The sequence below is a fragment of the Labrus bergylta genome, chromosome 22 (assembly GCF_963930695.1).
Source record: "Labrus bergylta chromosome 22, fLabBer1.1, whole genome shotgun sequence".
NCBI classification, from domain to species: Eukaryota; Metazoa; Chordata; class Actinopteri; order Labriformes; family Labridae; genus Labrus; species Labrus bergylta.
Genome location: NC_089216.1, coordinates 14287620 through 14314232, shown reverse-complemented (window position 1 = coordinate 14314232; position 26613 = coordinate 14287620). Strand labels below are relative to the sequence as shown.

The 26613-nt window shown below is 40.6% G+C and overlaps 1 protein-coding gene across 2 annotated transcripts in view; it reads left to right on the top strand.

Annotated features, from left to right (window-relative positions):
- The first annotated feature begins 1009 nt into the window (after nucleotides 1-1009).
- stim2b (stromal interaction molecule 2b) overlaps nucleotides 1010-26613 on the top strand; it is a 45006-nt gene continuing 19402 nt past the window's right edge. The window contains exons 1-2 of one of the 2 annotated variants that reach the window (XM_020629208.3): nucleotides 1010-2105; nucleotides 24527-24657. In XM_020629208.3, coding sequence (XP_020484864.2) covers nucleotides 1973-2105; nucleotides 24527-24657 — 264 coding nt within the window. In that variant the 5' untranslated portion in view covers nucleotides 1010-1972. The remainder of the gene's footprint in view (nucleotides 2106-24526; nucleotides 24658-26613) is intronic. The other variant, XM_065950512.1, reaches the window with a different exon arrangement.

Genomic DNA, 26613 nt, shown 5'->3' with positions numbered 1-26613 from the left:
ATTAACAACAGTAATAGAGGCCTGTAACTATGCAACACATGCCATTTGTTGGGTCCAGTTTTTTGTATTTACATTGTCAAATATGCCTCCAACTGAATATCTACTTTTAAACCTATCTTCAAATGACCTTCAGATAAGAATGTCATAAAAGTAATATATTTCACTCTCTTACAGTGACATCTATTGATAGTAACTTCATTGGTAGTTTAGTTATTAGTGGTTAATAACTGTAACAATAACTCCACAATGGAATTAGGTTTTTATTTGTTATTCTAAATATTTTTTAGGCCCACTGGCAGTTGTAGTCATGCCCCCTAATAACCAATAATAACACTCTTATGGTCAGAAAAATAGGTTGAAAAGTGAAAAAAAAAAAAAACATGGCATGTGATGACGTTCATCAGACATTATGATGAACTATTTTTGTTATTTCCCGCGACGAGTACCTTCAAAACAGAAAAAAAAAACAAAAAAAAAAAAATGCTGTCTGAACCACCCAATCAGGCTCTGCCATGTTGGGACACTCCAGCCAATGAGAGCGCTCAGCCTCGGAGGAGAACTCGCATGGGCCGGCGTGCAAGTGGAGAACAATGAAGCGTGTATCATCGTGTGCGTCACACTATGACGGAGGGAGAACACTAACGTGAGGTGTAGGAGGATGATGTTTCTACTTTTTTTCCTTTTTGGAACAGCAGCCTTTAAATAGATTGACAGCAGTGGGTAAAGGGGGCCCGTGAAACCCCTGCTTGAAACCCCGGGGGGGGCATTGTGGGAGTGACACCCTGCTGGCTTTACAAACCATTATAGCCTACTGAATCCCCCCTCAAAACAAAAACAAACCCGGTCAGCGACAGGAAAGTAATCACAGCCAAATTAAAAGTCCTGCCCCCCCCCGCCACCTCCACAACCTCCACAACCTCCACCTCCTGATGTCAAACATTTTGCATACCGACTTCCGCCCCGCTTGGCTCCCTCTCTCTCTCTCCCTCTCTCTCTCTCTCTCTCCCTCCCTCCCTCTCTCTCCCTCGGTCGGTCTGCATCAGCCGGCGAGCAGCTAATATGACAGGCGGGAGGATACAGTATCACACCGAGCCACGACACGCTGACTTAAAAACTTCATTTGGAAAGTAGGCGGATGTCGTGTGCTGTCGATAGATGGATTAGGGGAAACGGGGGACGAAGACGCGGCTGTGTTTTTTGATGCAATGGGATTTGCTACTTTCGTGTGAAGAGGCGGACCTGTGAGACGCTGCGAGTTCAATATGCTGAAGCTGTACCCGGTGTTTGTATACTGTACGTGGAAGTACAGGGACTATATTCTACAAACAAACAGGCATACGTAAAGGATATATAACATTTATTCATTGTAGCGTGTGGATACCCACGCTTTAAAAGCTACTACCATTTTTTGTCTCTTTTTTTATTTATTTATTTTTGGACAGGGAATTCCTTCAGATAGGCTGCATGTCTGGATTCACTACACGTTTTTTTTTTCTTCTTAATTCTTAATTTAAAAAAAATAAGACATGGGGGTCTCATTTGGTCTTAGCTCCAAGCAGCTCTGGAACAGCAGGTAAACGCATTAGAGACTATTAGTTTTGTTTTGAGGGTGGTCTTCCGTAAGAGTAGTTTAAACTTGCCTTTGACCCACCATGAACTATTCTTTTATCGGCATTTTTCACGCTCCTGTGAGGTTTTCTGACAGCAGTTAGCCGGTACGTTTAAAAACCACTCTACTGCGGATTTTTTTTAATTTTTTTTTTAACAGTAAATTTGTGGTGCATTTTTTTTTTCCCCCACTCTAAAAAAAAAAAAAAAAATCATATCTACTCTAAAAAGACTGACATATATATATTTGTATCTCTTCCCCTCGTGAACCTGACATTTTTCGGGGTTTCCTCCCCCTCCATCAACTATCCCAGTCCTACGGATACGACTTGCTTTATTTTCACCTTGTATTTTTTTTTCCACCATGAGTAACATGCACATCGTATTGAATGTATTGCTACGTGGACTCGTCATCTATGCGGTACTGGGCTTGGAGTGCACTTACTCGAATGATCTAGCCAGCCACTCGTCTGATGCTGCAAATGTAGCCACCACAGGTAAGCGCATGTTGGATACAAAGTGTCTCCAATGTAATTACGCATGTTCAGTCCCCCCCTCCCCTTTTTTTTTTTTTTTTACCCACATCCTTTTTTTTTTTTTTCCCGGTGGCTTTCTCGGGGAAAGCCCTGCGCAGGGGGGGGGGGGGGGGGGGGGGCCTTAATGGAAAGTGATGCATTTGGTGTCGACAGTCACCTTTCTCCCACCCCCTCCCCACCCACACCTCTGTACATTGCCGAGGAATGCGTGACATGACAGGAATGCAGGATGCATCCATACTGAGGGCAGGACTAATTACTGGAACACACATTTTGCCTGATACACATCTTCAGCATCTGTAGCATCAAATGTCCTACAAGCCACAAGATAGTCCTTTCCAGCTAGAAGTCCACCTAAATGCTCTGTTTTTACATGAGTGTGTGCACTGAGTGGTGCTGATCGTAGCCAGAAGGCCACAGGTACTCCCCCCCCCACCCCACCCCCACCTCTGAAATTCAGCTATTGACATAACCTAATGAGATCAGGATTTCCATCTATTTGTATCTGCTTTAACCCAGCAGTATCGATCGGCCGTTCATTTGACAGGCTTTTATACATGACCTAAATCGACTAAGTTCAACAGGGACCCACGTGTACAAAGTGTGGGTTCTCTCCTTTTAAAACGCTTGGTGATTTCAGTTTATGAACGTGTCACTGAAAATGTAGAGCTATCTGAATAACTTGAATCTAAAACAGTGAAGGTTGTTGTTTATAATGACATTTTAAAGGGTTACATTTACTCTCTGTTTGCCTACGTGACAAAACCATTTGTTTGTATGCAGTCAGAGATTCCCTTCGTTATCGTTAGTAACATAGACAGATATGTATTGAAAGTGACATTAGGCTACAGTATTTACAATCCAGGACTGCATATTCATATATTAACAGAATCGTGCTCATCTGTTCTAATGAAGAGACCATGAAGAGATCATTTTCTCTCGCTATCTAGATGTATACAAATTAAAAAAATAAAGTAATCCTTGAACACGTAGTTTTTGCACTTAAAGCGGTGGAGTATTAACCTCCAGCAGATGTCCTTTACCTTACTCCCCTCACATCCCATTAGAGGCAAATCATCAGTCATGACTCACACAGGGCGCCACTAATGCAAATATTCAAAGGGAAAATCCCATAAAGGTAAATGAATTATTTTTAGTTTAAGTGTTTCGTTTTAGGCTGTCGGCACATCCACTAAAAGAGGTGTGTTGTACTTTTAACATTGACATAGGGAAGTTAGGCGCCCCAAGTGTAGACACAGACACACACACACACAAAAAAAAAATCTGAATGGAGGTGTATGTTCAAGTAACGCATTGGTCCATTCCCGGCACGTCTTTTACTGCTGCTGGAGATCGTGATAAACGTCGTCTCTGACAGCTGTTAAGCATTCCTGATTGTCTGTATACGAGCTCCTAAAAACAAAACCTGATAAACCATGGACAATATGTTGATCAGGACCAACGTAAGCTCAGCTTCAGATGCTGCAGACAGTGCTGAGAGTACTCTGTAAAAAGTTATTATCCCAATAATAACAGCAGACCGATACATCAGTCGGACCTCCTCAAACCGCTCAGTTCGAATGCTCTAAAGTGAGACTTGGAACATCACTGTTCAGTTCAAAACTCTAAAGGTTTCTGTTGCTACAGCCTTTGTTGATCTGGTGTGACAAGTAGCCTAACTCCATGGTACAATGTTGCTGTAATACATAATAAAACTAACGCTAACGCTTGATAAAAGCTCCGCAAGTAGAAATCAAACACAGCTCCATCTGCCGATGAAAAGTTCAGTCCAAAGGGAGTGAAGTACATTCTTAAATTCAGCTCACCCACAGGCTCTGTTGCTTCAGCCTCAGTAGGTGTGATGTCACAAGTGTCTCTTTGTGACTAATGTTTGCTAACTTAAGGGAAACGTCTCCGTGTGACATTCTAAAGTTCATGTTTCTCTTTGACTGTAGCTTAGCATTTTAGCTAAAGGCCAGAACGGCACTGATTACGCACTTGCTTAAAGATATGATTTATCATAACGTCTTTGTGGGATGTTTGCACATTCAGAAATGTGGTTATGTCGCTGAGGGATGCCTGTCGTTGAGAGTTACTTCTTGCCTGCAGACAAAGATATTTATTTTATACACATAAACCTGTTTCTGTTGATTGGTGTAACTGCAGTGTTTATTCAGCATGCATGATTTTTTTTGTTTTTGTCCTAATCATTGAGGTTAAGCATGAAGCTATTGTTACTGAAGCGGTTTGGGGTTCAAAGCTGCCATTTAGCATGCTGTGAGTGGTCAGGGGGCGAGACTTAGGGGGTTGGGTTTAACATTTGGTGTGTCAGGCAGCTCCCTTGTGATTTAGGATCTTCAAAGGATCGGGCTAAAGCAAGACTTTTAACAGAGGCTGGTATTTAGGTTCAGGATAAAAGCAGGCGATGGCGATGGAGGATGATTACGTAAGTCTACAAAGTGTAGACAAGTGTACAAAACATTTGATATAAAATCAAACAACAAAATAGCCAAAAGATTCAGTCTTTTGTGAATTCATTATGTCATACTTTATTTTTACCTGACAGAATATTGTCTGATATCTTAAAGGTTGCAGTCGTTTTTTTGCAGCTACAGCTAGTTGTCAGAACTTTTTGCATTGCCCAAAAACATCTTTATGGAGGTCTAGATAAGGCATGTTATCTTAAAGTAGTTATTTCTAAATATCTTTCAGGGTCTTACTTCATGTTGGAGGAATGACAAAGAAGAATCAGGCGCTAAAGCGGTCATTTGAAGTCTGTGTTGCAGAAAAGAGCATGCTGCTGCACATGATTTGTACTGAGCCCAGAGCACATGATTTTCATTGTATTTGTAACACACATGACAATGATTTGAACTCAGTTGACCCTGCATAGGGTTGTTTGTGTGTGCACTTGTGTTAAAGTCATTTCACACTCTGTGTGATCAAAATAATTTGACAGGTTTTCCATCTTCACTTTGTCTTGTCATCAGTTGTTTGTCATTGTGTTTCTCGGTTTGTTGCACTGCAGTATGCATGAAACTGTTATTTCTTGTAAAATGGACCAACTTCCTGAGCATATTTTAACATTATATCACCTCGATAGGAGAGGATGAAAAGGTAAAACCTACAAAAACCTACAAAAAACATGTGATGTGGCATTTGTTCTGGGGGATGGGCAGTGAGTGAGGATGTGAACGTGGTCTTCCCCTGTTTTAATAGTGCTGTGTATTTAGCTTGTTTGGCGTTTCAACAAACAAAGCCCTTCCCCCTTGTCTGCAAGGAACATCCAGTCCTCAAATAACGTGCCTGCTTGATGATAGTCGTCTCAGATACGCGGCCCCCATTTAGCATAAGCTTTACATAACTTGCAGATGCTGAAAGTGGCTGCTGTAGGTTAAATTACACAGGCTCAAATGTAGCAAAGCAAACAGGAGTAGATCTTTCTCACACCCTGCATGACAGAATTTGTTTGTGTAGCTAAATCAGAGGGTACATTGGCTTTCCAATAGCAAAGTGACTGCACGTATTCAGGGATTTGTTTAGAAAGGAGGTTCATCATTTACCTCTCTCACCTGTGCTTGCCTTACTGCAGGGAACTCTGGGATTTGCATGTTGTGATACTTCCGTCCCTGCAGGCTTTGCCCCCCCGTACCGTCTGACTAACAAAACGCTTGAGGAAACCCAGGCTTTCCTACTTGCTGAAGTGTTGGAGAGCTTTAGGTTTGCTCCAGGGGGGGCTAATAGTGACGGAGTGTCAGAGTGAACGTGAAGCGAGTCGCAATGTCCTGCTTGTGTGGTGTTCAGCTCAACTGCGAAGCAATTTCCTTTTTCTTTACTGGAACTGATGCTTCTGAAGGGTTCTTCATGAGTGAATTTAAAAAAAAAAAAAAAAAAAAAAAAAAAAAAAAAGGGACTGTGTGCTTCAGAAAGAGTTGAGATTTAACAGATGTTTTAAAAGTCACTTTTTGGAGAGAAAGGAAATGTTGGGAGGAGAGAGTGGGGGATGACATGCACCAAAGGGCCAACGTTGGATTCAAACCCACTGCCGCTGCGATGACAACTACAGCCTCTGTACATGGCGTGTACAATATGACTGTTCGGCCATCCAGAACCCCAGATATTGAAACATCTATGACAAATAAGCAAGTTAAAATATATATATAATTTTGATATATTTGCACATCATCGTTATGTTATTTATGCCGCTTGAAGGCCTTTCAATTAAAAGAATTAAAAACACAGATTGATCATTTTGCCGTCAGGTTCAGATGAAAAGCCAAATCACAAACATTGTCAACAAGCAGTATTACCCCCTGCCACAAATAATTTTGGCACTATGTAGTCCATTTTTCACAAATTGTTAGAAACATTTGGGATTATGAATATTTGTAGAATTTAGGAAATAGTAAAATTGCATTGGGAAATATTCACACAACGGCAAAGAGAATTTTGAACAGACTTAGCCATTTCTCTTAGCTGAGTCATGCTAACATGCTGAATAGCTATCGCCTCTTTTAGCTGGTTTGCGCTTTGGTTTTAGCATCGGAAAAGTACATGTTTCTGGCTTTCAGCTCAGTCTTACCTTTCAGACTGCTGTCAGGTGGACCATGTACCAAGTGGAGCATTGTGTTGCTGAAAAGCCAAATATTCCCCCGGCAGTTGGTGGGGACCAAAATTGAGCTTGAGGCTGAGTTTACATTGGTGGGTTTTGGATGACCAAAAACCTGGATTCAAAATAATGTTGCTCTTGAGATGGTTAATTAAGCAACTGTTTGGAATGGCATTTGCCAAATCCACCTTGTATGATGTCAGTGTTGTGTTCACAATTCATTCCTGCTGCTCCCAAGTGTCGAAAATAAAACTCAATAAATACTACAAAATAAAACTGTCAAATAGGAGCATGGGTCCAGCCATAGATCGTTAATTATCCCAAAGGAATCGTCACTTAGTTGCTCTGTCGGCTACCCCCAAAAAAGCAGACAGCTGGTGTCCATCTCAATCGGGGGCTTTAGGGTCAGGCCTTTAGGGTCGACCTAATGGGACCGGTCACCAATAAGAACCCTCCTAGTGTATTTATAAAGTCACTGGTGAAGTTTTCCATGTGTATTTTCCATGACTGCTGACCCAGTCCTGACATTGATGCGGCAGGTTCAGATTGTTCCTTATTATTCTGGAGATCAGTCGCTGGCGCACTGGGCCAGTTGTGCTTTGAACATGGCTCATGGGGAGATAATGGGGCTTTATTTAATGGTTTACCCTGCTGTTTCAACTGTGGCAGATGATTTGCCGGCATGTGGCATTATGACATCACTAATCCTGATAGAGCAGCTGTATTTAATTTTTTTTCCATCATCAGGATTTCTTTTTTGATACCTCCCATTCACAGTCTAATTTGAAGTTTCTGTTTGTGATTATGGGGACGAGACGGATCCTTGTTTTACCTTCTTGTGTTGCTAATGCACGGCAGTGTGTTGGAGATAATTCATTCACAAGGCAGACCACACAGCAGACAGTAAGCTGATTCACTCGTGCAGAAAGCGCCACTGTAAAAGATGTAGGTCACTGTGCTCAGCTGTAAACTGTTTCCTGCTGCGTGTAGCCTACAGTAGCAGAACTGTCTGGCCGCGTCCAGTCCAGAGGGGGGCTATTGTTGTCCTGCTCCCCCACACTCCAAGGTGTTGATCCCCCAGGCTGGCAATGCATGGCCGCTTGGCTGGGTGAGCCCTATACGTGGGCTGGCAACACAAGAAATACCACAAGAAGAAACAGGAAAATTCACTCGCAGCAATGCGTATATGGAAACACAGTGGTAGAAAAAAATACCAACTTTTATGTTTTCAGATAGAAAGGCACAACTGAAACGAGTAGCTGCATTGGAAGTTAACCCTTTGATGAGTGAAAAATGTTGAACACAAAAAGCTTTCCAAATGTGTTAATGAACTATTTTTTATCTGGTTAGTTAAATTCAAAATACGTTTGATGAAAACAATCTACATGAGAATGTTAGCTGTGACTTCAGTAACATTTGAGTGCTATGGTGAAGCAAACGATGGATGAATGGATGGCTGGATGGATTAGTGGGTTAATGGATGGATGGATGGATGGATGGTTGGGTGGGTTAATGGATGGATTAGTGGGTTAATGGATGGATGGATGGATGGATGGTTGGGTGGGTTAATGGATGGATTAGTGGGTTAATGGAAGAATGAATGGATGGATAGATGGATGCACACATGGATGGATTCTCTATTAATTGTTGACAAGAAATTATTTTTTGATAAATTCTCAGCAGCTACAATCATTGACACCACATCTAACATGAAATATAAACACATTTAGGTGCAAACAATACTAGACACAAAAAAAGGTTAAATAAATGGAAGTATTGCAACAATCACTTGCAACCTCCAAATTCACTGTTCTGGCTCTACATGTTAGCTGAATAAGAGCCTGATAGGGGTCACAGCCTCGTCCTGTTATGAGAGTGTCTTCCCACTGTGATAATACTCGTCACCTTAACACAGGAAGAAGCCAATGCCATGCCCTTCACTGAAGCTATAATTGTTACTGTGGCTTTCTTGCTTTGCATGCCACTTCCTCACTAATGACATGTATTTACTGAATCTTTATTTCCTTTAATACATTTTAACCTAAAAATTAGTTAAATGTTTTGTTTGTTGCCCGTCTGAGATTTGGAATGCAAGTATTTTTTAATTCAAGTAAATGTTGGCATATTTGGAAATAAGGTAAATACGTCTTTATATTTTTGACTGGCAATTAAAATTAGATATTGTACGTAAGGAGCAGTCCCCTCTGATTTCAGGGACTTTCCCCCTGGCCAAAGGCACGTGATTTGGTGGCCTGGGCAAGAGGGGCAGAAGGCGGTGTGGATTTCTTTGGTATGCTGTCCCCTCTCAAGTCTGCATCCACTAATATTTAAGCTCTAACCTAGACTCATGACAAACTAATATACAAGTAGAGACCAGAGATGAAATACGTTTAATCTAGAAGAAAAATGTAGAACAGCAGCACAAAAATGTATGATTTATTTCTGTCAGTTTTCTGTCAACTAATTAATCTTCAAGCTGCTGTAACCTTTCATTTTATATTATAGCTAGGCCAAATACCTGTGTAAGGAGTAGGTGAGTGCGATAAACCATCAGGGAATAATAAGAGTAAATCAGAAGTCTCATCACAACAAGATATATCCATTCTATCCAAAAAGTAACACTATTTGCCAATATCTTGGATAGTAGGGATAAGATTTTGATTTAAATGTAGTTTAGTTTTCACTTCATGGGTACGTTTCATACAGTCAGTAACTTTTATATCAAGGCAAAAATAAAACCACAATACTATTTTACGATATGGAAAAAAAAATGTATGCATGTATCAGTTCCAACAATATATGTCTGCTTGTAATTCAACGCTTTACTTTGTATGAAGGACATTGAATTGATCGATCAAGCCATACTAGATACTACCACACAACTACATTTCAGTGTTTTGCATCTTTCAGCTCAGCGTTTCAGTTTTCAAGCTTTCAACTTTAATGTTGAGAATCTCAATGTTATAATAAGAAATTATTTTCAAGATACGGCAGGCAGCTCTTTTTAGGCAATTGGCCATCTTAAAAACAGTCAAATACATTTATACCAACCCAGAAAAATAAGAAACAAAAAAAGGACTTAACAATTCTTAATAAGTTAAAGAATGTTTGTATGTCTCTATTCATCTACCTGACACTGACCAGTTGGCCTACTGAATATTTAATACATATTATTCAGGTTATTTAATCCTTGATCATTGAATCGATATACTATATCTATACACCTTTTTACGATTTTTTACACATCTTTCCCCCTGAGCTCCACAGTGTTTTGGGGTCTTTCAGCTTTTTATTTTGGCCTGTATGGATGGCAATCGTACTTTTTTGTTTTACTCTCACTGCTTTCATCAGTGTCGCTTTCAGATGTGACAGGCATCTTTTCAGCTTTTAAACCAACCTTATAGGACAGGATAGTACTTTATTGCTTATGCTAACTATCACGCACCCAACATAAGACAGACAAAGTTATCAGGAAGCATGTGAACTTAGCATAGCATTTAGCTAATAAAAGAGCCAGATGTCAGGCCTGACAATCTCTGGGTGTGAGATTAAATAGAAGTCAAAATAAAAAATAAAAAAGACATTCCGCTAACAAGCACACTGTTCGTCTGGTTTGTCCTCCATGTCGTGGTCGGACGGTGTAAGGCTGTGATTACTTGCTAATCCGTCTGCATGCTGCCAACGGTAGCATGTCCGGACCAACAGGTGGGTTCTCAGGAGCCTCTTGGCCTTCCCTTGATCTGTTCCAAAACAGGCCCAGTTTGTATTACACATCAAAGGACTGATAACAACACACTGACTTTCATTTGCTTAATTCTCCTGAAGAAAGTCAGCTAAAGGTCCATCGCTGGTTTAGTCCATCCGTGTGCAGTGCACATGATTTCATCTTCGTTTCACATCAAAAACAGTTGTTTACATTGTGTCGTAACATGCAGGCTGTTGTCCACCTTTTGTAAGTACTTACCGGTAATTGGCGCTAATAAATGTAGCGTGTTGACATTTGCCTTTGTGCTGCCACAACTAATCCTCTGTAATTCATCACTTGCGTAACTCAGCTGCCATTCTTTTGTTAAGATTTGTGAGACGTCTTTATTTAGATTCTACTCCACAAGTTTTCACTATTGTCTGGAGTGTGTCGCTTATTCTTAGCCTCAACGCTGACGTCCATATATAGGAACAGCAAGTTTTAAAACAAAAAAAACACACACACACACACACACACACACACACACACACAAGGATCCTGTCAAACAGGAAGGTAAAATACACACACAGGAAGCTGGCAAAGAGCCAAACCTGCTGTTTTCTGTCAGCCTCAAATCCTCAGACCGAGACATTCCCCTGCTAACGCTTTTGACGGAAATGTCCAAAACCATTACATTCATCTTTCAGGCCTACATTTCAAAGTGAAACTAAAAACGTGTATCCTTCCCCACTGAGCATGCAGACTTGTTTTGACAAACCTTGCCGGTTTAAAGGTAGAAGTGAAACTAGAACAGGCTGTTCTGGATATTCCTCTCCTTCACATAAATGTCATTTTAAATCTTTTCCAGTTCAAGGCCATGCTGAGGTCTGAGCTGTGGATTTTGACAGTCTGGATATTTTACAATGTCCACACATCTTGGATGATGCTGCGGTGATGTAAGATCCTACAAGATATAAACGTTAGTAATAATAAATCTTTCACCAAGTGTTCAGGGTTCCGTTTCTTTAACTGCTCTTCACCTGCCTTTTTTCATGGTGCAAATATTTCCCCTTCAAGGTTGTCATGCAGTTTATGAGACCAGGCTTCTCCTTTTACGACAATGTACTTGTAATATGATGCTTCAGAATAAAAGGGGGCAAAGCAGTTAATGCAGCGGTTAGTGCCTTTTATACAGTGATGAGATTTCTATTTGCAACTGAACACATACTTGTTAAATTGATACACCACTGACAGCTTGTCTTGAAATTCACTGTAGCTATAACAGCAGGTTATTGATAAGAAACCTGCAGTCCTTTCATTTGCCAGCAGGGGTGACTACCCTGGTTGTAGAATTAAGTCTAACTATATTAAAACAGATTAAATAACCCGACTATTTAGCTTATTTATTACCTCAGTAAGTTTCAATGATCAGTTTCAATACCACAGGAAGTTCATTGTTCGGCAATGGTCTGCTCTGGATTCAAATCTACAGTTACACAGAGTGTGCTCTAGGGGGCGTAGCTTTCTGTGACTGATGAGTAGCTTCCTGTCTGTTGCTAATATTGAGCTGTAACAATGCACATCAACCCAAGAAACCAACGTGGCGCCGGCTGAAACAGTAAAGTCAGGGCATCAAAACAGGATTATACAAACCACTGGGTGATGGTAAATAGACTTGTCTTTGAGTAGTCTTCTGACGGGGGGGTAAGTGTCTTGCCCAAGGACACATCAGACATGTGGCTGCAACCTTCCGGTTAAGAGATGACCAACTCTACAAACTGATTGTTCTTACTCAGGGGAAGATTTTGTTGTTGATTTTGTGAAAGGTTATTTTTGGCCCTTTTTGAGACAGGACAGTGGATAGAGTCAGAAAGGACCGCCTGGGGGACTGCAGCCTCCGCACACAGTGTACTTACCACCAGGCTACATGAGCACCACTCGGGATGTTTCAAATAATTCCAATTAGGGTTTACGGTATTTATGTGGATCATGGGATAAGTAGTCAAATTAGTTATTCCAAATCAAAATGGATATCTGTGCTGCTAAGAGGACAAACAGTTAAAATTGATATTTGTGTGTACACACATCTGTTTTCCATTTTTTTGTTGCTACTTCCCTTCTGTTATTTGCTAAACCAACTCTTAACAAGGTCAGGGAATATGGTGTACCAAACCCTTAGAGAGACGTTTCGTAGAAGTTCAATGGGAAACCCTTAACCTTTAGATTTCCTTCCATTAAGCTTTGGTAGCAACATGGAACGTTTTATCCCAGTTCGTTTTATCCAGGCTGTATGTTCTGTACATGGCATTTGGATTTATGAATCATTCATTTGTCCAGTATTCAAGCTAACAAAGCTATTTAAGCCGATTAAGCTAGCTGGGCTTTTCATTGTTCATTGTTAACTTTTAAAGCGTGGTGTGTGATATATTCCTCAGTTCAGCCCCCTGCTCTCGTCCTCTTTTCTATAGACACACAAATCCATTAACCTTTAATCCAGAGGAGCATGTCGGAGTCCGGCGAGCTAATTAAACGAGTGTTCGGGCCTCTTCTTGTCTTTTTGTCCTGCTTCCCTTCCTCAGGCCAGCCGCATATATCACTCATCTCGTGTTTGGTGCTGTTATTGAAGCATTCCTGGGACTCCCGGGCGCAAGGAGAGTCTCCTTTTCTGGAAGTTTTGAGATCAGATTCAGGGGGCCTCCATGCGCTTTGCTCTAGTTGCCCCCCCCCACCCCCTCTTTAAGCTGTGGCCTAAGCAGAGGATTACCGATGCCCATTAAGGAGGTTTAGATGAGTTAAGGATACACTGCTTCGATTGGGTTCATCAGGTCAAAGACAAAGAGGTTCATTATTGAATGAAAGATAAGGGAGTAGAAGGTTTTTATTTTACTTTTGCAGCAGGGCAAATTTAAAGATACCCTGCAGAGTTTACATTTAGGATTTCTCTTAAAGAAAAAAACACTTGTAAAACATCGCTCCAAGCTTCAAAGGCTACCTTTAGCCTAATCTTTAATAAAGCCTAGATGAATGAGTCAGATCTGTACTCACACACTACAATCCACACAACAACTCTTATCAGAGCAGATCCACCTCCACCTGTATCCTTTGCACAACCGATTGCTCCTTACAGTCTGCTGAATTGTGACAAACATAATACACTTAAGGGTGGATCAGGTTTTGTTTGGGCACGCCTGGAGCCGGGACACATGTAGCTCCAGTTTGTGCGTGGGTTTTTGAAAGACTTTGCTTTGGCTGGGAGTTGGGACTCTGTCTCCATGTTTCTTAAGAAATCTGAATCATGATCATCGACACAGGTGGATTAAAACAGTTTCTAAAAAATTCTGTGCTTTTTTTTTTTTTTTTTTTCTTTTTCGGCTTATTGATGATTTTATTTTTTTCATTTTTTTCCCCACGATGCCCTCGGCACCTTCGTGAGTTCAAAAAGTCACCTGTCAACAAATGAGGAGCCCAAAAAAAAGGAAAGAAAAAAAAAAGAACCCAAACAGATAAACAATACTTCTATCTCTGCGAGACTGTCAACTTTGAAAAATCACTGATTTCTGGATAGAGACGTGAGCTGTCAGATTCTTTCCCTCCTGCTGGCCAACTTCATTAAAGCAACTGTGAACTTTTTCCTTTTCTTTTTTCAACTTGACGGATTTATTTACAAACACTTTCTGGATCTCTCTCTCTTTCTCTCTCTCTCTCTCTCTCTCTCGCTCGCTCTCGCCCTGTCTGCGCTATCTGGTGGCATTTGTAGGCGGCTAATGATATTTAGTGTCTTATTAATGGCTGCTGATGAGCTGAAATGGTAGACTCACCACAAGCTTTATTTACGTACCTTTAATACTGACCCGTCAGCTTGACTTATTACACTGCCATATGGGCACTGGTTATGGGGGACACATTGACATCACATTCCTCTTCCCCTCCCTGATTTTTCACGCAGTTTTTGGCCGTTAACTTTTGCATTAAATGCCTTAAACTCATGATTTTTTTTACAAGATTTACATTTGACCTTTCAGTTTTTGCAAGACAAGCTTAATTGCAACGGGAGCAAATGTTCACTAACATACGACCTCTGAGGCAAGTCATAAAAATGCCAGAATTTACAAGAACATACTCATCCTATATGGTAAGTGCATACATCATAAATGTGTGAAAGTTGATAAGGTGCCTGGTTGTCTAATGAACTGCTGACATAGCTGACATGTTTGGAGAAAGGCTCACCTCTGGGTGCACCTGCAGCGCTGGGTGACATACAAGAAACTTGAAGTGGCTGATAAGAGTGAATAATGAGACAAGCTCAATGAAAGGTTCGAGGCTGAGTGCAGGGCTGAAGAGTCCATGAAATAGACGACAGCTTTAAGGAAGATGGAGTGGATTTGCGAGGCAGGAGCTTCTCAGTGACATTGATCAGCGGCTTTGATACTCTTTGAACTTCATGGCATAGATAACTTTCAACCATCAGCCCTTCAAGTCTCAGGACTGATTCAAATCAGTGGACTGTGTTTTGAGTCATTTTCAGGACATCAAATTTCAAATTTTGCGAGTCAAGTTTGGTTAGAAATGCACAGTGTTAAAACCAGCATTGACATGTTTTTTTCATTAATCTGTGTTATGCTTATTCCCACAGATATGTAGCATTTAAAACAGAACTAAAAACACATCTTTATTTGCCTTGGCTAGATACAGCGCATAACACATCACAGTTCAGTCTTTTAACTTAGTTTCCAGACTGTACTGACTTCTTTATTTCATGTGACAGGAGATATTTTCATTTCAAAATGTGACCTTCTGATGTGGTATTTCACCTTCAGCTGTATTCACCTGTTGTAAATGGGATTTTAGACAGGATTTTTAGTCTTTGCTGTCATGATAATTTGATAATTAATGAAAGTTAAAGATAATACCTTATCAATATATTGAATAAAAATGACTTGACATTTGACTCCTGTGAGGAGTTCATGCAGCTTAGGAAACAAACTGAAAATAATATTGAAGCCTCTTTATGACCCACAAAAGCAAACCAGACAAAGATTTAAAATTGCTATATAGTCATTTTTGATGCTTGCAACCGCTGCCACGGGGTAGGTGTCAGGTGATTTGAGCTTGAGTATACTTCAGAAACAGACTTTGTTTACATTTTCCCACACCCGCCCGATTTACAGTGCGTGATATGTCTGGCTGTTAAAAGACAACAGAAAACACTACGTACACATACAGGAAACGATCTTTTAACATGATGCAAACCTAAAGTTTCTCACAGGATCTTTAAAGCAACAGGATGTAGTGTTTGCTGGCTTTTGACGCAAACTGATGTTCTCTGAGTGTAACTGACCTGTCATAAGTAACACAGTGCTGTTGCCTCCTGCTCATAGACAACGGGCATTTGTACACAAACAGAGGTCAAAGATATGATAAGCTATGACTGACAAGCTTCAGTAACATTACTGGATTTTCAGCAAATATGACAAGCGTCTTCAGCCCATAGCTTGCAAACTATTTGCATGTGTAGTATGTTTGTGTTGCCATGATGTCTACAGTCTGAGGCTAAGTGGCCTCATTGGAGAGTCTAATTTGTTACATGCTAGTTAAGATATGTTTGCACTTCTTGCGGACCACGGCCAAAAGTTACATAGTGCTCATAACAAATGACCGGGCAGCACTGTGGACACTTTTCTCCCTGTTGAAAGTCATTGTTCTATTAGATTGACTTTTAACACTATTATTTTAAGGTGGGAAAGTTAAATATTGGTGCTTTTAGTAACTTCAGATTTGGGATAATTATTGAAGAGAAAATTGAGAACATTTCTTTGTGCCTATAACAAGAGATGCCTTATGATGGCCTAAGTACCTTTTACTGTACAAAAAGGAACTCTTAATTGCAAACTGAAAATCTAAACTAAAATAAATCAGAGTAAATATAGTTCTAAACTGGAAATATGGAGTGAAACCCAACAAAGCTCAACTTGGCTATGACTTGGAGAGTCATGTGAACAATTGGGTTTTGGAAAATGTCGAATCCTAAATGTATTTAGAAAATTAACAAACAAACAAACCAACAAAAGAAAACATTGAAGTCTTTGGGCAAGTGTTGTTGCTACATGCTGGAGATTCCAGATGAAAATCTAACACACGTACGAGGTCATTGTTGTTATCGTGAGGTTGGGGGTGTTTCTGTCGTAAATATCCAATGATGAAATCTCGAAACACAGACTGTGGATTATCTCAGAATTTATTTCGTCCGAGGTCAGACAACATTTGAGAGCACGCATGGCTGACAGACAGTCTTCTTTATATTCTGTTAGCAGGCTACTAGATGTCTAACACATACTGTATGTATTACAGCTTCAAATACCTGAAAGAAGAATGACCCTAAGTTGGTTTAAAATGATATCCACGATATTATCAAAATACATGACTATGTGAAAATACATACTAACAGTTATGTTTGGTTTAAGGAGGTTTAAGGAAACAAGTGCAACTTCTCTCTCACTTGATCTGCTGTTGCTTTCAGTTGTTCTCTTTCATATATTGTATTAAATTGATTGACCTAATTAAATCAACTGGCAGCTTTTCAGAGAGCATCTAAAATGTGCTCGCTGTCAGGAGACTGAAACATGAAGAGGTGGATCTGTTTTAGCGTGCAGCACGTTTGCTGACTTGTGTTCTTATCTGCTTTTTGGCACTTCTTGGTCCTGGTCTGCTCTTTCAGTGTGCCTCCCACTTACTACCATCTCAAAGTCAGACACTGGAGAGCGTGTATGAATAGGTTGTGTACGTCAGCCTTGGCGTCTTATTGTGTACTTTTGTGTCTGTAGTCAAGAGAGAGAGAGAGAGATGAAGTCAACGCGAGAGCAGGTAATAGCTGAGGACACAAAGATATCTCAGGCAGTTTTGCCGGGTAAGGAGAGGCCACTCGGCTCCCGAGAGTCGCATGTCAAACCCATCACATCCTGCTATCTTAATTCAGTGTCGCCTGAGCCTGCATCCACCCGCTCCCCTCCCTCCACGCAGATACTCTTACACTGAATCTGGCTTCTCATCCTATATCAGGTTTGGACTGGGGCAGTGGTAGAGGGAGTGTGAATCCTCTTCCTCCCTGGACGAGAGCGCTCTGGAACATTTTCTTCTTTGGGACCAAACAGCGACACGGCTTTGTGTTTGTAGTCGTCTGCTGCTGCGATATTGAGGAGAAAAAGTCATATGAGTCTTATTTGTTGAGTGCTTTTAAAAGTTATGCTCCCGGGGCGCTGGTGCTGGTCGGTGCATGCGCCCCATGTATGGAGGCTGTAGTCCTGGGTTCAAATCCAGCCTGTGGCTCCTTTCCAGCATGTCATCCCCTACTCTCTCTCCCTGATTTCCATCTCTATCCACTGTCCTGTCTCTCCATTAAAAAGCCCAAAAATAAATCTTAAAAAAAAATATTTGCCCCAACATTTGAAGATGGAACATAAAGACACAAGCCTTTCTCGTGAAATATGTCCAGAATTCTCTTGACGTGAGTGAAACAGAGACACCTTGAAGGCATTTTGTTTCTGTCACTCATTTTATGCTGCAAAAATATTCCTTCTGGTCTGCAGGAGTGTAGAAATACTCTTTATGGGCATATTCTGTAAAACTCGCCTTTTTATTGAACCCTCCCTACTCTTTGTTTCCCTAATCGCAGACCGAGTGTTTCCTAATCAAGTTGCCAACCTTTTCCAAATGGAACAATTATATGTATTTTTTTTTTAATTCAAAGTAATACATAAAGACAACTGGAGTACAACAGAGGTATTTAAAGATTTGGAGTCTTTTGTGTAAAAGTTATTTCAGGCTTGTTGGTTGGATCAATTAGTTGTGTTTATTCTGGACATGTTTACTATAACAAAGTAAAAAAAAAAATAGAACAGAAGTCAGACTTTCATTGTATTGTTGAGAATACATTCCTGTCATATCGTCGATCTTGAGAAAGCACGTATGAGGAAAAAAAGGGAAGCAGAAAAACAAAATTTGACTCCCGGAGCTGTCACTTCTGTCAAATGAACCCGCCTCAAACATGCACCAGAGAAATGTTCATCTGACACTTTGAGAAGATGCCGTGCTTTTTTTTTTTTTTTTTTTTTGCATTTGATCACACACACCCAGAATGCACCGGGGGTTAGGACGCTGGGTCTGACGAACTCTCCATTCTAGTTTGGATGAATTTACAAGATCTCAAGGGATCACGTTCAAGGAAGTCCCCTCCCGAAAAGACACCCGTGAACACATCAGACGTAAACTCCTCGCTGTCTTGAGTTTTCTGTCACCTCCTGAACAGCTTTCTTTCGAATGCAAAAATAAAGAAACGTCTTCATTACATACACATTGTGCTTGGGGAAAAAAAAAGAAAAAAAAAGAAGCCTCGGGATTCACTTTGAAGGAAGTAGCTGACAGCTAAACGCTTTTGTTTTCAAGTTCTTTTGATCTAAACTTGCCGCCCTCTGTGACAGCTACCTAGTTATGGCAAAGTGAATTATAGTAAAACTGCTTTTCTGCATGTGTTTCTGTGTGTGTGTGTGTGTGCTGAACGTGTGCTCGCGCATGTGTGTGTATTTTAGGAGCAAGGGAGACCTCTGCCATTGTTGGGCTTTTACATCCTGACAGCCGGGAGCCTGATGAGGTTTAAAAATAACCCAGCGCTTTCCAATTTTGTCATCTTTCGGGTCCACGGTTTGGATTTTGCGCGCGTCCCCCTGGAACGCTGGGAGGGGGGGGGGGGGGGGGGGGGGGTCACAGACGGCCATTTCCCGTCACATGGTCCCTCATTGTAGTTTTTCTCGACTGTCCCTAAACGTATTCAACCATACTTGAAAAATAAGCCACTAGGGAGGAGAACGCTTGTCATATTTTTTTTTTTTTTTTTTTTGAACCGCACACCGGGTGGCCTAGCGTTAATGCTGTCAGTGAACGACAGCATTTCTTTTTAGCGTTTTATCTTCAAATTATCTGTTTCTCTCTGATCTAAAGAAGAGAAGTTGGTGTATGAAGGCTTTCGCATGAATGCAGAACAGAATTAGGCCACCGGTATGAAAAAAACCAAAAAAAAAAAAGTACGATAAAAAGTTAAACATAATTGTTTGTAAAAGCGTGCTGTTCATTTGGATGTCTCTGTGAAACATTTAGGGTTAGACAGGGTTTCACAGCAGGAAATGCAGCGCCTGTAGCCTAAGTGTGTGTGTGTGTGTGTGTGTGTGTGTGTGTGTGTGTGTGTGTGTGTGTTTATGTAAAACACAAGTATTTGAGTATTGCCTGTTTAAGTAACCCAACAGCCAAATAGATATGCTTGCTATGCAAACAAAAAGGCCATGTAGACTGCACTGGCAAGCTAAGCAAATGAATTATGCAACTTGTCCTCAAGCATCAGATGTTTGGCTGGACACACACACACACACATACACACATATAAGAGCCTTATTGTGTAATGATTATCTTACGTGTCACTGATAGATGTGCTTTTTCGTGATTATCATAAAGAGAGACGCTGAAAATGGAAGTGTAGACTGGGTTCCCCCTTTTTTCTCCCCTCAGTGTTCACTGTTTCTGTAGTGCATAATCTTCAGAAGAAACATGTTGTGTATTGTATACATCAGAAATGTTAGAAGTGGTCAAACTGGCCGGTTGTTAGTGTTTTTCTCTAAAGAGTGATACGCTGGAGTTTCAGGGTCATATGTTATGTAGTTTATCAATTTCAAAAAAGCAACCTGTATTTAATTTCCACGCTAGCATATATCTAAACAAAGAGCATAGGCTCATAGGATGACTGGCCTTTGCTCTATATATATTAGATCATATTCTGAATTGGTAATAATTTATTCTTCCACATTCTTGTCATTCACCCTGTAGTAACATGGCTGCCATTTTCCTTTGACGTCATGGTCAGGGTGGGAAGCCTGACATTTTTAAATAATGTTTATCTGTTGTCTCCCAGGATGCTAACATGAGGATGTCTAACAATTATTATCTATTTTGGAACTCTTTATCTGGTGGGACGTCTGGTTATATATTGCGCTTGAACAACAGGATGCAATGATAGCATTTAGCTCAACCTGCGGCCAAGTGTTGCAATCTAAGCAACAAATCTTAGCCATTATAGCGAGGAAATCCCATTAGCGAGGAATTAGCCATTAGTCATGTATTTAACTAGGAATTACTGCCTTTTCAGTGGAGAAGCAACTGACAATAATCTACATATTTGATTACATATTATCTTGTCTTAGAACAGTGAATGTAAGCATTTGACCACCTCCTCCCTAGCTTACTCGGCGGTACAGTGTTGCAACTCAAAGTTTTGAATTCCTTGCCATTGCAAGGAAATCACCGTTATCCAGGTGTTTGACGTTAGCTAGAAGTATTTCCTTCTCAAACTGTGTAACCTGCAGTTTGTTTTACATCCCTGATCAGGAATTTGACTGTCTTTGTAATATGCCCAATTTACAGCCCCATGATCTTATTGTGCAAGGAAGAATTGCTTTTCTAGTAGAAAACATCTTAGTTGTACCAAAAGGAGAATAATTGGAGTTTTTTTTTTTTTAAATCCACTCTTTTACAAACTCAAACCAACCTGCTGTGTTATCCAACCTGTGGTTCTGTATTTGGGATGAAGCCCTTTGCCAATGCTGGTATCTTCATTGGACATGGGCATTCTCCCCAGTGTCCTCTCATCCAAACTTAGCCGCGGGCATGCCTCCAATCAATGTCTCCTTTTGCTTCTTCTGTGGACTGCCAAGTGGCAGCTCTATGACTAACATGTCAAGTCTTGTGTCAGTAAACAGATCCTTCGTGAAAAACAAACAAACAGAAAAGGTCACACGGTCACCTTTACATCTGATTGTGCGTGCTTTTAGATGCTGATAGATAACATGCATCCAAAGAAGTCAAATACTATCCTGTTTTACAGTTGTACATTTTTTTTTACAAATATGATGAATGTCTGGCTATAGGAGCATAAAGACTGGAAACAGTGGTAACAGTTTAGCCTGTTTCTGCCCAAAGGTACGGTAGGAAAGTACAATTTGCCCTTTCATTTAAAGAATTCAAACTTTTCCACATATCTACACACAAACTGTCCTCAGGGGAATATTTGGTTCCTGGAAAACTGTCAGAAGTTAAATTCTACGCGAGAAGTTATGGTGAGGGGGCTGCAACAGTGAATCGGAAACTCTCCTGTTGCTTTTTAGCTTCAACCAATGTTCTTGGAACACATTTTTTCCTTTGAATAACGTTTGTGTATTTAGTTCAGAAAATATAACATAGAATTGTTTCACTTCTCCAACTTTCAAATTTCACCTCCAAATCAACAGAGTGCACCTTTAAACAGTTGGAATTTATGAGTCCTTACTAATAATAACTCTCATTAATCAATGTTTAGAAAGCAGTTGAAAGCACAATATTAACACCCCTGTGATGTCTTGCCTTTACTATAAATCTCACAGAGGCGTAAGGGTGGGGGGACCAACTGAGCCCACCTCTGTGCTTTAATGCAATATCATATCACAGACTGGCAAACCAATATTCTGCCATTTAGGAATCAATATGAAAGTAGAAAGGTGTAGAAAGGAGCTTCATTACACCATTTTTACAGAATCGCAATCGGAAAATGTACTAGAATTGACCCAATTACACAGTTTTCCAACCACATCTTGTTCAAGTTTTTTGTGTTGCCTGGTGGCCTTTCTGCCGTCCACATATTTCCTCTGATAGACAAACACTGCTCACTGCCAGCACCAATTAAAGCCTGAAGCACATGTTTGGGTGTGTATGTCCCTGTTCAACTTGTTTTGATTGTGTTGTTGGGTTTCCCTTGGCTGCTCAGTGGCTCAGTGGCTTTGTCTTTGGTCTGAAACTGAGGGCCAAACAGGGACCATCGTTATCTGTGGGACTTGGACACGGCCTTGGCTGTACTTGTAGTGACATGAAACACGTTTATTGGTTGAAACAAATAATTTCTGTGATTTTATATCCAATTTATTGAGAGTTTTATTTATGTCTTAATCTTCTTAAAATGTGCTTTTGATGTCTGATGTGTGGTTTTTGTGTTTTTCGTTTGTGTGTTTTGTGACTTCACTGAGACCGTCTGGCGTCTGGCCAGCTCAAACTGTCCATGGCTTGGAGGGCTGGAAGTAATGGGCTCAATTCCCAGGTTGGACTGGAGGGGGACTGAATAAAAACAAGAGAGGGGGAAGCCTGGGGACGCTCAGGGAAATAACAACAGTCCACCAGGAACACACAGAGAGAGACAAACTCATTTGTTAACTGCAGTGGCTCGCTTTTTAATAAATGCTTGGAGGGCAGGTGCGGTCACTTCACTCGCTGCATTAAAGCTTTAAGGAAAGTGAGTCCTCAAATATTCTTCTACTTGCAGGTCATCTGCATGATAATATTCTTTCCAGCAAAACAACCTTTGTTACCTCTTCACAAACTGTGTTTTTATTTTTATTTGACCATTTACTTACTCCAAAACATCTGAAAAAGTATGTACATCTGTGAGATCAGTAATGTCGTGTGAGTGTGACAGTGTGTGTGTGTGTGTGTGTGTGTGTGTGAAGTTCAAAACAAAAGGAGCTTCAGGTAGGGAGGGAGTGCTCGCTGAGAGTCACATTATGTAAATGAGAGAGAGAGAGAGACAGAGAGAGATAGAGAGAGAGAGAGAGAGAGAGACAGAGAGAGAGAGAGAGAGATCTGGGTCTGCAGCTTCCTTAGCTGCGTGGGAGCCAATGAGCGAGCTGTACTTGATTGTCCTAACGGCCCCTTTATCCACTCACAGTCTGCAGGTCTATGCTGCATTCATGTGGGGTTGGACATATCGGGGAAAAAAACAGTTTCTTAGTTGGAAAATGCTCATGAACGCCTGCTCAAGTTGGAGCAACAACTTGGGAAAGAATTGGGTGCCTGACTTGCCGAGTTGACGTCATATTCAGCATCAACATGGGGGTCAAAAGATGTTTTGTTATTGTTGAGATACTTTTGATGAATTAACATATTGCATATTTAACTCGTAACAGAGACATTCACATGTCCGCTTGCATGTCAACTTTCAGACTTTCTGAACTGAAATCACGTGAACACACTGACGTCGGAAGAACGACATTTATCAACCCGGAAACCAATCAGGACGACCTCATGGGTTGTCACATACATTTAGAAGTTTTCTTTGCAACAATGTCGTACCTTGACAGCAAATCACTCTGAAAGTTGTGTGGGTTAAACTAACTAGCTATAACTTGCTAATTAGTGAGCCAGTGAACCTGAGCCACGCTAGCTGTTTCCCCCCTGTTTCTGGTGCTTGTGCTAAGCTAAGCTAGCGGTCCTTCTTTTTTTTCCTCTTCACAACTATGTACAATCTTAAGCGTCTTTTGGTTTCTAAAAGGTAGTATGCGTTAAAGAAAAATGTAATTCATATGAAATTAAAACAGTTGAATCCCCATAGAGCAGATTATTTTTTTTTAAAGTAAATTCATTCATTTCTTTGTCAAAAAAAAAGAACCAGAAATCTGTAAAAAAAAACAAAACAAACAAACAACAACAACAAACCCTTATTTCCAACACCAAGCCCGTTTATGTTTCTCTTTTGATTCAACAGCCTAAACTCTAAAGGCAATCATTTTATTGGAATAAAAAGTAGCATGATCTCACTCTTGAGAAGCTGGTACCTCCACATGTTTAGCCTTCTTGCTGGAGAAAAAACAAACAGAAAATGCTAAACCCATTGTCGATAGTATGATAAAGATTTGAACTTATTTGCTTGCTAAAAGAAAGCATCTCCTTGGCTCATCACACATGCTATATTAAATGGACTGCTCTCTGTCAGTATGTTGTCTGGAATGTAACCCTTCCTGTACATGTGAACCCGGGTATGCAGTTTGAAATGAATCACACAGCAACAACTCTTGGAAGTCGTGGTATTTTGAAATTGCATCTTGTCTATATGTGTTGGAGCTGAAGTTGACTTTGACATTCTACTACATGTAGTTCACCCCTGAAGCCAATGTTTGCTAACACTGGCTGCTTCCTAACCTTCTCGTTACCCTTCATCTCTGACCTGAATATGCTTTTTGTCCCCTGCAGACGTCTGTCTTATCGTGATGCCGCCATGCATGGGCGAGGACGACCGCTTTAGTCTGGAGGCGCTGCGGCACATCCACAAACAGCTGGACGACGACAACGACGGGGGAATAGAGGTCAACGAGAGTGTGGAGGTGAGCTTGGTGGATTCATCGAAAAGATTTGGGGTTTCAGCTGATGCCTTGGGCATATGACAAATCAGTAGACGTAAACAAAACCCTTCAAGAGGGTGAAAAGTTGGACCTTTTGGTTTTTAGTTTTGGTTTTAGAATCTCCTAAAGGGGGTCCTCAAGTAACTTTGAGAGGTGAGTCAGATGATATAAGCAACAAAAGAAAATGAATATTTTTATTACACTAAATATGTATATCTTTTTTTTTTTTTTTTTTTTTTACTTTTTTCATTTCAGCCTTTGCTTTTGAATTACAAAAAAGTGTCAAACATCTCCTTTATTTGTCTCCACTTTAGACATTTTTTACACTTTCTGAAAAATCAAAAAGGAAAATATTTGAAATAATTGTGCCTTTAAAACATACGTTGAACAGTGATTTTTATGAAATATAGTTCATGTAACGCAGAGGTTTAGACGTGAAGATTGAAACTATTCTCATGTGTACATGTACATGGCAGCCTGAATAAGAAGCTGAAGGCGGTTATCTTAGCTTAGCATAAATACTTAAAACAAGGGGAGACAGCTAGCCTGGTTTTTTCTAAAGATAGGAACATGCCCACCAAGACTTCAAATACTTCTTATTCATAAATAATGTCTTATTCTATTTTCTTACCTGCACAGTACAACAAACAGAGCAAAGCTAAAATGATTAACCCAGCTTCTAATCTTTATGCTAAGCTAATTTAGCTTCTTCTCTTCTGGTCAAGTGAAGTATTTTAACCTGTTAAAGCTTCTAAAAATCCATCAGGATTTAGAAAATTGGATTCTGAATTGTTGACCTTAAAACTGTCCCAGAAATAGACATTTTGAAACTTTTAACGGCTGTACCAGAAACATTTTGAGGAACTGATGTGCCAGAGAAACAAAAACATGAAGTCATTCTGCTCTACAAACGTTGTGCAAGTGAACTTATCTGGAACTTAATCTGTGAGAGGAGCTTGAAAACGCTATCTAAACTACAGCATTTTAAAGCTCATTAGGTTAACCAAATCCAACCTGCAAATAAATGTTTCTTGTGTTGACACAAGAATAGCTGCCTGTCAGCTCTGAAAGCGGATCGCCTCACATCAGCAAATATTTAGTTTACAAAACCAACAGTGAGAAACACCTTTTGGCGGTCGGCTCAGGTGTACAAAGATGGCGCGGGAACATCTAAAGGAGTGACACATCTGGAAGAGATGAGGCTCGTTTCTAAAGTGACAAGAGGGGTAGAGAGTGATACCTGAGAGCGCTCTGACCCGCTGTGCCCTCTGCGTCTCTGGGTAGTCAACGACCACGGTCACATTCTGCCTGTATGTGTGAGTGTGTGTTTGTGTGTGTTTGTTTGTGTGTGTGTGTGTGTGTGTGTGTGTGTGCTGGTCGGAGTCATTTATAACTGGCTGAGAAGGACTGGTGTAAGAAACAGTTATACCCTGCAGCCCTCTTTGGTGGCCCCTCAGTAAAGACCTGGACGTGTATAAGTCCTGTCTTAAGACCCCAGAGATGTTACATCTGGCCCCCTGCCCAGATTAAGTCCCTGCATGTATCCCTGATTCCTGTATGTGCCGTGCCGTACTGTAGCGGAGTGTGTTACAGTGCCCTGTTTTCACCTTTTGTCTTTATAAGGGCAACCAGTCGTGTCTGTTTCTTCACAGCAGAAAGTTTCGGTTGTTTTTGGCCAACACTCGTTTTCGAGGATTGTCGAGCTATTCTCTCTGCAGAGAAGAGTTTCATAACTGGTTGGATGTGGCTTTCCCCAATTAGTGACTATCAGTTTGTTTCATGATAAAAGGATAGTGTCACGTTACCAGAGGAATAAACCGAGGGATTATCTGAAGTAATCTGATCAGATAGGATCAAAAGAAGGAAAAGGGTTTGTTGAAGAAAGAAACCTGATATGGGATTAGAATGCACAGGTTCTCTGGTTGATTTTGATTTTGG